Source organism: Piliocolobus tephrosceles, chromosome 7, assembly GCF_002776525.5.
Source record: "Piliocolobus tephrosceles isolate RC106 chromosome 7, ASM277652v3, whole genome shotgun sequence".
NCBI classification, from domain to species: Eukaryota; Metazoa; Chordata; class Mammalia; order Primates; family Cercopithecidae; genus Piliocolobus; species Piliocolobus tephrosceles.
Window position 1 is genome coordinate 16934138 of NC_045440.1, and position 12329 is coordinate 16946466.

General features: G+C 39.0%; 1 protein-coding gene across 2 annotated transcripts in view; it reads right to left on the minus strand.

Moving 5' to 3' along the window:
* Positions 1-12329, minus strand: part of PSD3 (pleckstrin and Sec7 domain containing 3) — a 483052-nt gene that overhangs the window by 234942 nt on the left and 235781 nt on the right. For both annotated transcript variants that reach the window (XM_023216635.2, XM_023216636.2), the window contains one exon: positions 1835-1924. In XM_023216635.2, the coding sequence (XP_023072403.1) occupies positions 1835-1924 (90 nt within the window). The remainder of the gene's footprint in view (positions 1-1834; positions 1925-12329) is intronic.

The following is a 12329-nucleotide window of genomic DNA, read 5'->3' on the forward strand; positions in this document are numbered from 1 at the left end:
ACAGAAATAAAAAGAAACCAGGACAAAAGGAAGTCAAGAAGAGAGGAAAGGGAAGGAAAAATGAACAGCACACAGAATACAGAAATGAAACAAACATGGTTTAAAGAAAACCTTTTCTTACTTAAATTTTCAATAAAACCCATTCCTATTGAAATGGAAAACTATCTTGGACGGGTGAGCAGCTGGGGTTTGTTATGGAAGAGAATCAATATTTCACCTGACAATCTCCATGCTAAACACCTCCATTTTCAGTATCATTTCACTATCACCTCACAACAACAACAAAAAAACAAATAATACATATTTTTCCTGAGGTTTAGAAACATAATCCCATTGCACAACAGCAACAAATCATCTGGCAAATTCTTGGTAGATGAAGTCAAAACACACATTCACTCAAGGTGAACAGTAGCCTCTGGACTGCATATTAACCAACCATACATGGTTTAATACAGTTCCACCAACTATGTTCTGAATTAGCCAATAATTTGCCTGTAGTCATGCAGGTTACCATAAGCCTGGCACTAAATTCTAAAAACTTCACTATGAAAATTTTCCTGTCAACTTTCATTTCTGACATAAGTTGATAAAAGCCTTACAAATCCTCTCTGGGAGAGACTCCGTAATTTTCCACGCAAATACCACTAGACTGAAAAAAGTCTTGTTAACACCGTACGGATTCAATGGAAGATATAAAACATCTTTATCATGTCACAATCCTGCACCGTTTATCTCCCGCTCCCATTTGGAATTACATCTTTAGAAATGGCAGCATTTGCTCTACAAAGGACCTAAAAAAATGCCTTCTTTACTCCATAAATGAAAGCTCCTTTTCTTCCTGCGTTTTTTCCATAATTTTTTGTAATGTGCTGCAAATAAAGTCAGTAAGACTAAGGATGTCGTATCACCGCATCGTAATGGCTTCTTTCATTTACCATAGTAGATATGTCTTTCCAAATCCGGCAGAACTCTATTCTATGTAGCTTAAAAGTTACATAAAACGTAACAAAGGACACGTCTTTCCACATTTCCATATCATGTCATATATTTCCATACCACAGCTGATTCAAATGTCACCTTTCTCGAAAATTCATTTAAAGAAATTGATTCCAAAAGAAACCTATACGTGTACTAAGTTTTTAAAAAGGCTAGAATCAAATAGAGATCTATAAAAATCACATTGTCAATGGACACATCTTATCCTACATTCCCACAATATTCATATTATCATTATTTTGTACTCAATTGAATGCCCCTCTCATTTACCATGCTGGAGCATGCATGAATTCCAAAGTTGATTTTGTTGTCTCCTTGAAAACAATCTGATGATGAGGAAAAATATGCTGATTGTTACCAATAATAAGGCTGAATGCAAATAGTTCAGGCACTCTACAATTACTGACAATTTAATTTAATCTATTTCCAGAGACAACCTGAGTGGCTCTGAGACTAGGGATTGAACACAGTTGGAAGTGTTTCCATTATAGCCCGCAAATGCTTCTCTGTTTCCATAGTGCATATACCCTTGTGACCTTTCTCAAATTCTGATAGTCTATTTACAAATAAATCAGACAAAAACTGCCACTATTTGTATCACCAACCATTCCAAATTTACTTACCTCAGTATTATTGATTATAACACAGACTTCTAGAAATTATCAACTTAGGGTACTCTGCAGCATGAAAAATCAAGGACAAGGCTTAAAAGAAACATCACGAGTAAAACCAAAAGCAAAGAGCAAAATAAAAGTGATCCTTAGCCTACTTAGGATTAAGCAGTAAGCAGCAAATAGAAACATAAGCGTACATTAAAAACCAATAGTTCCATGCTTACTTTCAGCAGATCCTTGGAGAAATCAACACCCTCATTTACCCCTTGCAGATTTGCAATGAACTCCTGACAGGTCATCTTCTTTCCAATATTCTGAAATACAGGCAAACAGTACATCACTATGACATTCATGGAATTAAAACTGATTCATAAATATGTGACGAGGCAGACCAATAATTTGTTTTTAAAAACATAATTAGGCCAGGCGCGGTGGCTCACGCCTGTGATCTCTGCACTTTGAGAGGCCGAGGTGGGTGGATCACGAGGTCAGGAGATAGAGACCATCCGGGCTAATATGGGGCTATGTTTAGTAGAAACCCTGTCTACTACTAACATGTTTAATAGAAACCCTGTCTCTATTAAAAATACAAAAAATTAGCTGGGCATGGCGGTATGCAACCGTAGTCTCAGCTATAAGGGAGGCTGAGGCAGAAGAATCACTTGAACCTGGGAGGCGGAGGTTGCAGTGAGCGGAGATGACGCCACTGTATTCCAGCCTGGGTGACAGAGCGAGACTCTGTCTCAAAAAAAAAAAAAAAAAAACCCCAAAAAAAGCAAAAACATAACTAGACATGTATTTACAAACACAGGGCTGGGCACAGTGGCTCGTAGCTCATGTTTGTAATCCCAGCATTTTGTGAGGTGGAGGTGCGTGGATTACTTGAGGTCAAGAGTTTGAGACCAGTCTGGCCAACACGGCAAAATCCTGTCTCTACTAAAAATACAAAATTTAGCCAGGCTTAGTGGCAGGTGACTGTAGTCCCAGCTACTCGGGAGGTTGAGGCATGAGAATCGCTTGAACTGGGGAGGCAGAGGTTGCAGTGAGCCGAGATTGCACTGCCGTACTCCAGCCTGGATGACATAGTGCAACTGTATCTCAAAAAACAAAAACAAACCAAACACAAGTTTATATAAACATACATACAATTTTAGTGCATGGTTTATTATGCTTTTAAAATTCTCATTAAATATAAATAGCAAACTTATACCAAAAACTTACTATAATGTAGAAAAAAATTTGAAACACTGATGCTACATTTATACAATATATAATACAGTTTTTAATGAAAAACATGGGTAAAAGCTGACATTTCTGAGCTGAACTCAGATAGCTGTTTATGCATTTATTTGTTATCTACATACTGTCAAGACCTGTGAAGGATCTGAGATTTACACTACTTTCAAGCCAACAAGTTAGCCTGTCACAAACTAATAAATGCTGGCAGAGGAAAGAAGCCTCCTGGGTGAGAGACAAGGTGTTACTTACAATAATAGGGGTAGCCAGAATATCAACATTACCTTGTGACCACTGGGCTCTAGTTCCCTGAGCCCCAGTTGTCACAGAGCAACTTGAACAGGGCCACATGCCACCTGCACATGCAATGTGTTGCATTATAGGAGAGAAACCCTAAACTTCAGAAGCTGGAATCTTTAACCATGGGAAAGATGCCTATCCCTTTGCACTAGCAGGAGACACCAGCTCTACCTTCCAGGGAGATATGCAAACCTGACCACTGCTATGAAGTCACTACAGCATCTTCCAAAGCTACTCACTGTATATAGAAATAATCTTGAAAAGATAGAGAAGAAAAAAGGCAGTGACAGCCTCTGTTCACAAAACACACAGGAAAGTGTGAGACCCATGGAAAATTATCTTCCAGCACGTCTCCAAAGCTGGTTTAAGGACAATAAACTTTAACAAAACGAAATCACATTAATAATTAGAAAACCCAAACTACAAAAAGAGCAAAGATAAAAACTAAGAAAACTAACAAAATCGCTATCATAGAGAATCACCTCTTATTCTAGCTCCAAACAACTAGTAGAAGCTGCCAGCTGTGGAGGATTCCTAGGTTCCATATATACAGCAAGATACATCTGTCACAAGTGCAGGAGAGGAACGCAGAGCACAGACAAGTGTCAGAGGTATAATCTCTAGCAAAATGTAGTCCAAGCTAATACAAAGGGTACCAGCATCGAAATATACCTGTGGCCGGGCATGGTGGCTCAAGCCTGTAATCCCAGCACTTTGTGAGGCCGAGGCGGGCGGATCATGAGGTCAGGAGTTCAAGACCAGCCTGGCCAACATGGTGAAACCCCGTCTATACTAAAAACACAAAAATTAGCTGGGTGCAGTGGCAGGCACCTATAATCCCAGCTACTCAGGAGGCTGAGGCAGGAGAATTGCTTGAACCCGGGAGGTGGAGGTTGTAGTGAACAGAGATCCTGCCACTACACTCCAGCCTGAGAAACAAGAGCAAGACTCCATCTCAGAATAGATAAATAAATAAATAATAATAATAAAACAACCAAATAAATAAATATACCTGTATACACTACCACTATGCATAAAGGTATGCTTTTCAAGGCCAAGCTATTCATTCGCAAAAGACTAACAGTAGGGTAGAACAGCAGCTACTAAATTCATTTGAATACCTACAGTATTCAAAATGAGAAAGCAGACTTCTGGAGATAGACTTTTAAAAAGTGGCAGAGGCTGGGTGCGGTGGCTTACCCCTATAATCTCAGCACTTTAGGAGGCCAAGGCAGGCGGATCACTTGAGGTCAGGAGATCGAGACCAGCCTGGCCAACATGATGGAATCCCGTCTCTACTAAAAATATGAGGGGGGAAAAAAAAAGCCGGATGTCATGGTGGGCGCCTGTAATCCCAGCTACTCAGGGGGCTGAGGCAGGAGAATCACGTGAACCCGGGAGCTAGAGGTTACAGTAAGCCAAGATTGTGCCACTGCACTCCAGGCCGAGCGATTGAGCGAGAGACCAGTTCAGAAAATAAATAAATATAAAGGAGGCCAGGCATGGTGGCTTATGCCTGTAATCCCAGCACTGCCTGGGAGCCCAAGGCAGAAGGATCACTTGAGCCCGGGAGATCAAGACTAGCCTGCGTAACACCCATCTATACAAGCAATATGAAAATTCGCTGGGTGTGAAGGCGCATGCTTTGCAGTCCCAGCTACTCTGGAGGCTGAGGTGGAAGGATCACTTGAGCCCAGGATGTTGAAGTTACAGTGAGCCATAATTGTGCCACTGCACTGCAGTCCGGGTGACACAGAAAGACCTTCAAGTAGATGCACAGGCATAGTGTTAAGGGAATACGTATGCACAACCTCAAATTCAAAGACAGATTTGCCTGAGAACATACACCTGTGTGCCATGGGAGTAATCACTTCCCACCTTCCCTTTTCCGGCCACCCTTCTCCTGTTTCACAAAATAAAACAATTTGTCCCACTCAAGCTATCTAAATATTTACAATGACAGTGCTGACATTTTTTGTTGTTGTTAAAAGCCTTGACTCTTTCATGAGCAAAGAATGCACAGAGTTTGTATGAAACACTGAAAAAAATGGTTTGACAGAAGCGGCTTTGTCAGCTTATTCAATAGATATTTCTCATAAGTTAAATAAATCTGCAGTTCAAACCTTTTGTTGATAATTAGTTTAGAGCACAGAAAGGAACTTCAGTGAGAAATATTGTTTTGCAACAGTATATTGAAGAAGACAATAACTAAATTTTCCCAATCCTTTTCAAGTGTATCTAGCCAAATACGGTGTCTCAAGGGAAAAAAACAACATATACAATGAACAGTCATTATGATATAACTTGGCAATGCCTTTTTAGATATGTTCTGGGGATTTGAGAAGATGAATAAATAACGACTAGGTAACAAATCCTTTTCCAAGTCAGGTGGTGTTTAATTCTTTTAATGAAATTAAGGAAAAGTCTCATTTAATTATCAGTTAATCACCAAAGCAATTTTTTGATATGTGATCTACAAAATTCAACTGCTTGTAACATTATCTGCTTTAAATAGTTATTAATAAACTTCTTTGTAAAAGTACACTAAAATATGAGCATAAAAAGGAAAATTTTTCTCTTAAAGTGTTAATTTTGTAATGTGATAAAGTATCAACTACTATAACTTTAAAAAAGTATCAGCTTCATTAAAATACAATTCACAGTATATTCCTTTAAACCATATACTTCAGTGATTTTTAATAAAGTTGTGCAGTCACCACTACTATCTACACTCAGAACATTTACCCCCTAAAGAAACTCCACACCCACCAGCAGTTATTCTCCGAATCTCTTCCACCACCCTCACTAGGCATCATCTGGCAACCACAAATCTGCATTTTCTTTACACAGATTTGCCTACTCAGGACATTTGAAATAAATGGAATCATATAAAATATAGCCTTTTATGACTAGTTTTACTTAACGTATTTTCCAAGTTCATCCATGTTGATGCATAAATCAGTATTTAACATCATTTTAAAATAACAGTCCATTGTATGGATATAACAATTGTGTTTCTTCATGTATAAATTGTTGAATGTTTAGACTATTTTCTCTTTTTGGCTACTATCAATAATGTTGCTATAAATATTCATGTATAAGTTTTTGTATAAACATGCTTTCACTCCTCCTGGGTATATATTTAGGAGTGGGATTATTGAGTCCTATTGTAATCTTGTTTATTCTTTTAAGGAACTGCCAGACTCACTTCCAAAGTGGCTGCACCATTTCACATTCCCACTAGCAGTGCATGAGGGTTCCAATTTCCCTCTAACCTCACAAACACTAACATCTGTCCCTTTTACTTTAGGTATTATTATGGGTACAAATGGGTATGTCACGGTTTTGATTTGCATTTGACCCTCAGCATTTTTTCATGTGCTAATTAGCCATTTGTATATCTTCTTTAGAGAAATGCCTGTTAAAATCCTATTTTCCTTTCTTATTGGGATTTATATTTTTGTTATTCAGTTGTAAGACTTCCTTATTCTAGATATAATTGCCTTACCAGATATGTACTTTAAAAATATTTTCTCTCATTCTGTGAGTGTCTTTTCACGTTTTTCCTTTTATTTTCTTGATGATGTCCTTTTTAAGCTGGATATTTCCCTAACCCCTTCATGGGCAGAAATGGGAGTATATGACCACTGGAGTCAGCCACTCCACTCACTCAAACCTGCTGTGTTCCACTCCTTGCTGGAGGGAACACACAGGTGAGTGGGTACGGCAGCTAGGGTGAATGCCTTCAGGCACCAGCAGGAGTGAACTCTGTACTGGCACCACCGCAACATCTGGGGAGGGGTGCCTGCAACCCCTGAAGTCCCAGAGGAAGTATCCGGGTGCTCTTTTAGCTTGGCTGTCTGCATATGGCTTAAGTGTTAACAGCTCAGTGGATCCTCTGCCTTTCTGTGTGAGGTGGCTGCCTTCTGCCAGCAAGGGCAAAGGGTCAGTGTGACAGCCTTTTGCAACCACACTTGTGGCACCTGAGCTCTCGTCCAGCATCCAGGAGAAATGAGGTTGTACAAACAAATTGGAGGATGATAAATTCAAGAAATTTTATTGCCAACGGAAGTGGTTCTCAGCAGGAAGGGGAGCTGGAAAGGGGACAGAGTGGGAAGGTAAACGCCACTGAAGTCTGGCTGTCTCTGGCCAGATTCTTTTGGAAGTTATACTGTCAAACTGTCCCTCTGAAGTCAAGCCACTTTTCCCTGACATCCAGCTGCAGTCTCTAATGTCCTGCTGCTTCTCCTCTCTCTGCTGGCTGAGCCTGGGGCTTTTATGGGCACAGGAATGGGGGACAGGGCAGGCCATGGGTAGCTTTGGAAAAGGCAACATTTGAGCAGGAAATCAGGGATGTAAGTTATCGCTTTGGGCCACCGTATCAGGCTTTTCAGCTTGAGGGTGGAGCCCTCACTGGCGACCCATCCTCTTTGGCCCAGAATTTCCCTGCCTCCTGTCCCTATCACTTTGAAGCACAAAAGGTTTTAATTAGTAGGTGAAATCCAGTTCACCTATGTTTTATTTCATTACTTGTGCATTTGATATGTAAGAAATCATTGCCTAATCCAACATAACAAAGATTTACTCCTAAAAATTTTGTAGCATTAGCTCTTGTATTTAGATAGTTGACCCATGTTGAGTTCATTTTTTGACAGAAAGCAGAGATTTGACTTTATTCTTTTACATGTGGATATTCAGTTGTTACAATACCATTTACTGGAAAGACTATTTTTCCCCACCAAATTGTTTTGAAACTCTTTTTGAAATCAACAGACCATAAATGTAAGGGGTTATTTTTAGACACTTGATTATACAGCAATGATCTAGCTGTTGAGTTTTATACCAGCATAATTTGTGATTACTGAAGCTTTGCACTGAATTTACCATGTTAACAGTTTTAAGCATACAGTTCAGTACCATTTCACATTAGTATATTCACACTGTTGTGGAACAGAATTCCAAAACCATTTCATCTCACTAATCTCAAACTCTATACCCATTAAATAGCTTCTCTTTTCCCCTTCATGCCAACCACTTGTAACTAACATTCTACTTTGTTTCTATGATTTTAACAACTTTACTTACCTCAAATAAATGGAATCATATTTTTTCTTTTTGTGACTGGCTTATGTCATTCACTTAGCATAATGTCCTCAAGGTTCACCCATGTTGTAGCATGTGACAGGATTTCTTTCCTTTTTAAGGCTGAACAATTTTCCATTTTATGTAGAGACCACATTCCAGTCCATGAACACGAAATATTCCAGTCCATGAACATGAAGTATTCCAGTCCATGAACATGAAATATTTTCCCATTTATTTGTATCTTATTATTCTTCAGCATGGTTTGATAAGTTTTGAAATGGAGAAATCAGGAGTCCTCCAATTTTTTGTCTCTTTTTCTACATTTTGACTATTCTGAGTCCTCTGCATTTCCACACAAATTTCAGGATTTGTCTGTCAATTTCTTTACATACATACACAAAGTCAACTTGGATTTTCACAGTGATTATGTTGAATCTGAAGATCAGTTTGGAGAGTACTTCAGTCTTAACAATAAAGTTATAGCACATGACTATAAAATCTTTCCACTTTTACAGTTTTTTCAGTATTTTATAGTTTCACTTCAACTTATTTTGCTAAATTTATTCTCTAATATCTTGATCTTTTTAATGCTACTGTAAAATTAATTTCACTTTTAATGTTCATTGCTAGTATATAGAAATACAATTGTTTTGTAAATGCTCAACTTGTATTTTGCAGCCTTCCTGAACGTCTTTAGTTCTAATAGGTTTTTTCTTTTGTAGAGTCCTGAAGATCCTCTATACACAAGATCAGTTCTCCCATACAGATTCTTTTAGTTATTCCTTTAATTTTGTTTTAAAGACACAAAATATTTTATTATGCCACATACAAACAGAGTTTTTAAAAACTGAAACATGACAGCTATATATATTTTAGAGTATATGTGATACCTTGATATATGTATATAACGTGTAATGATCAGAAAACAGCAAAAGAGACATCCATCACCCCAAAAATTCACCCCTTCTTTGTGCTGGGAACATTTCAATTGCTCTCCACCAGTTATTTTAAAATATACAAATTATTGTTAACTATAGTCACTCTACTGCAGTACTGAACAATACATCATGTTCCTTCTAACTGTATTTTTGTGCCCATTAACCTAACATCTTTTTTTTTTTTTTTTTTCCAGTTTGAATTTTGACTCAGCAGTGCTCATGTCTACATCTCTTACTTCTGTAGTTGGTACAGCCTGTTCCCACTGCTGCTGCTTCTTGGTCTTCAGGTTCTCCCTATGCTTGTTGACCCAGTGGCACATGATACAAGTATTCTTGGGCCACAGATCTGGGGACTAGTATTTTTTGCTCTTGTAGAACTTCCTGAGGTTTGCTTTGTGAGTTGGCTAATGACAGTGAGAACACAGGCAACAGATTTGGAAATGACTATAATCTAAGATAACTGGAATGTCAGGCACCTGTCACTTTGTCGACATACATCTGAGACAGGTCTACCTTCAGGTTGTCCAGCTATCTTAGCAGCTCCTCCTCCTTCTTGCCTCAAAAATCCTGAGCCTTAATCTTGGCTATAGCTGCAAAAGCCACCACCGCTGCCAAATGCCCCAAGGGAAAGAAAAATGTGCCCATTAATCAACCTTTCAAAATCCTTTCTAAATCCCATGTGCCCCCTCTTCCCTTCTTCTAGCTTCTGGTAACCACCAATCTACTGTCTACCTTCATGAAATCTACATTTTAAGCCCCCACATTTGACAAAGAACATACGATATATGTCATTCTGTGTCGGTTTATTTCACTTAACATAATGACCTCTGTGTTCCGTCCACATTGCTGCAAATAACATAATTTCATCCTTTTCTATGGCTGAATAATACTTCACTTATATTTATGTACCACATTTTCTATATCCACTCATCCTTAGATTAACATTTAGGTGAATTCCATATCTTGGCTAACGTGAATAGTACTACAATGAACATGGGAGTGCAGACATTTCTTTAATATACAGACTTCCTTTTCTTAAAATATATACCAAGCAGTGGGAATGCAGAGTCATACGGTAGCTCTATAGTTTTTCAATGAGCATTCACACTCTTTTACATACTTTTTCAGACAGTGTACAAGTTTCCCTTTCTCTTCATCCTGGCCAGTACTCATTGTTTATTGTCTTTTTGATAAAAACCATTTTAACTGTGATAAAATGATATCTCAATGTGGTTTCGATTTGCATTTCTCTGATGATTAGTAATGCTGAACATATATTCGTATGTCTGTTAGCCATTTCTATGTCTTCTTTTGAGAAGTATCTATTCCATCAAAAATTTTGCCCATTTTAAGATCGAGTTATTTGACCATTTGTTGTTATTTATATATTCTGGTTATTAATCCCTTTTCAAATGGATAGCTCAAAAATATCTTCTACCACTCTGTAGGTTGTATCTTCACTTTGTTGATTATGTCCTTTACTGGGCAGAAGTGTTTTAGGTTGATGGGACACCGTGTCTGAATATTTTAGCATTTGTTGCTCATAATTTAGAGGTCTTGCCCTCCCCCCCGCCCAACCTCCTGCAAAATCTTTACTCATCCCAACATCGCACAGTGTTTCCCCAATCTTTTCTTCTAGTAGTTTCATATTTTTAGGTCTTACATTTAAGTCTTTAATCCAAGTTGAGGTGATTTTTGTAAATTGTGGAAGTTAAGAGCCTACTTTGATTCTTCTTCATAAGTATATCCAGTTTTCTGAGCACCATTTATTGAAGAAATGCCACATTCCTCAAATTATGTTCTTGGAGACTTTGTCAAAAATAAGTTGGCCCTGTAATTCCAGCACTTTGGGAGACCGAGACGGGCGGATCACAAAGTCAGGAGATCGAGACCATCCTGGCTAATATGGTGAAACCCCGTCTCTACTAAGAAATACAAAAAACTAGCCAGGTGAGGTGGGGGGCGCCTGTAGTCCCAGCTACTCGGGAGGCTGAGGCAGGAGAATGGCGTGAACCCAGGAGGCGGAGCTTGCAGTGAGCTGAGATCCAGCCATTGCACTCCAGCCTGGGCAACGGAGCGAGACTCCGTATCAAAAAAAAAAAAAAAAGTTCGCTATAAATGTACAGATTTCTAGGTTTGTCTATTCTGTTCCACTGACCAATGTGTATGTCCATGCCAGTACTATACTATATTGGTTACCATGGCTTTATAAACAATATATATAATAGGTAGTATAAATACATATAGTATTATATTATATATATTTTTTTTCTTTTTTCTTTTTTGAGAGCGAGTCTGGCTCTGTTGCCCAGGCTGCAGTGCAGTGGCGCAATCTCGGCTCACTGCAAGCTCCACCTCCTGGGTTCACACCATTCTCCTTGCCTCAGCTTCCCGTGTAGCTGGGACTACAGGTGCCCGCCACCATGTCTGGCTAATTTTTTGTACTTCTTAGTACAGACGGGATTTCACCATGTTAGCCAGGATGGTCTTGATCTCCTGACCTCGCGATCTGCCCGCCTCAGCCTCCCAAAGTGTTCGGGTTACAGGCATGAGTCACTGTGCCCAGCAATTTTTTTTCTTTTTTTTTGAGTTGGGAGTCTCGCTCTGTTGCCCAGGCTGGAGTGCAATGGCGTGATCTCTGTTCACTGCAACTTCCACCTCCTGGGTTCAAGCGATTCTTCTACTTCAGCCTCCCAAGTTGCTGGGACTACAGGCCACCACACCTGGCTAATTTTTGTATTTTTAGTAGAGACAGGGTTTCACCATATTGGCCGGGATGGTTTCGAACTCCTGACCTCATGATCTGCTTGCTTGGGCCTCCCAAAGTGCTAGGATTACAGACCTGAATTGCTGCATTTGGCCTGGCTCTTCTTTAAATGTCTGCTAGAACTGAGCAGTGAAACTGTCAGGTCATGAGCTTTCCTTTGATGGGAGATCATTTTATTAGTGCTTTGATCTCATAACTCATTACCGGTCTGTTGAAGTTTTTTCATTCTTCAGAGTTCCCGATGAACTTCATGGTTCTTGACCCTTCTGGGTAGTTTGTATGTTTCTAAAAATATCTCCACTTCTTGTTTTTCTAAGTAATTGGGGAATACTTTTTCATAATAGTCTCTAATGATTTTGTATTTGTTTGTATTTCTGCAGTATCAGTAGTTCT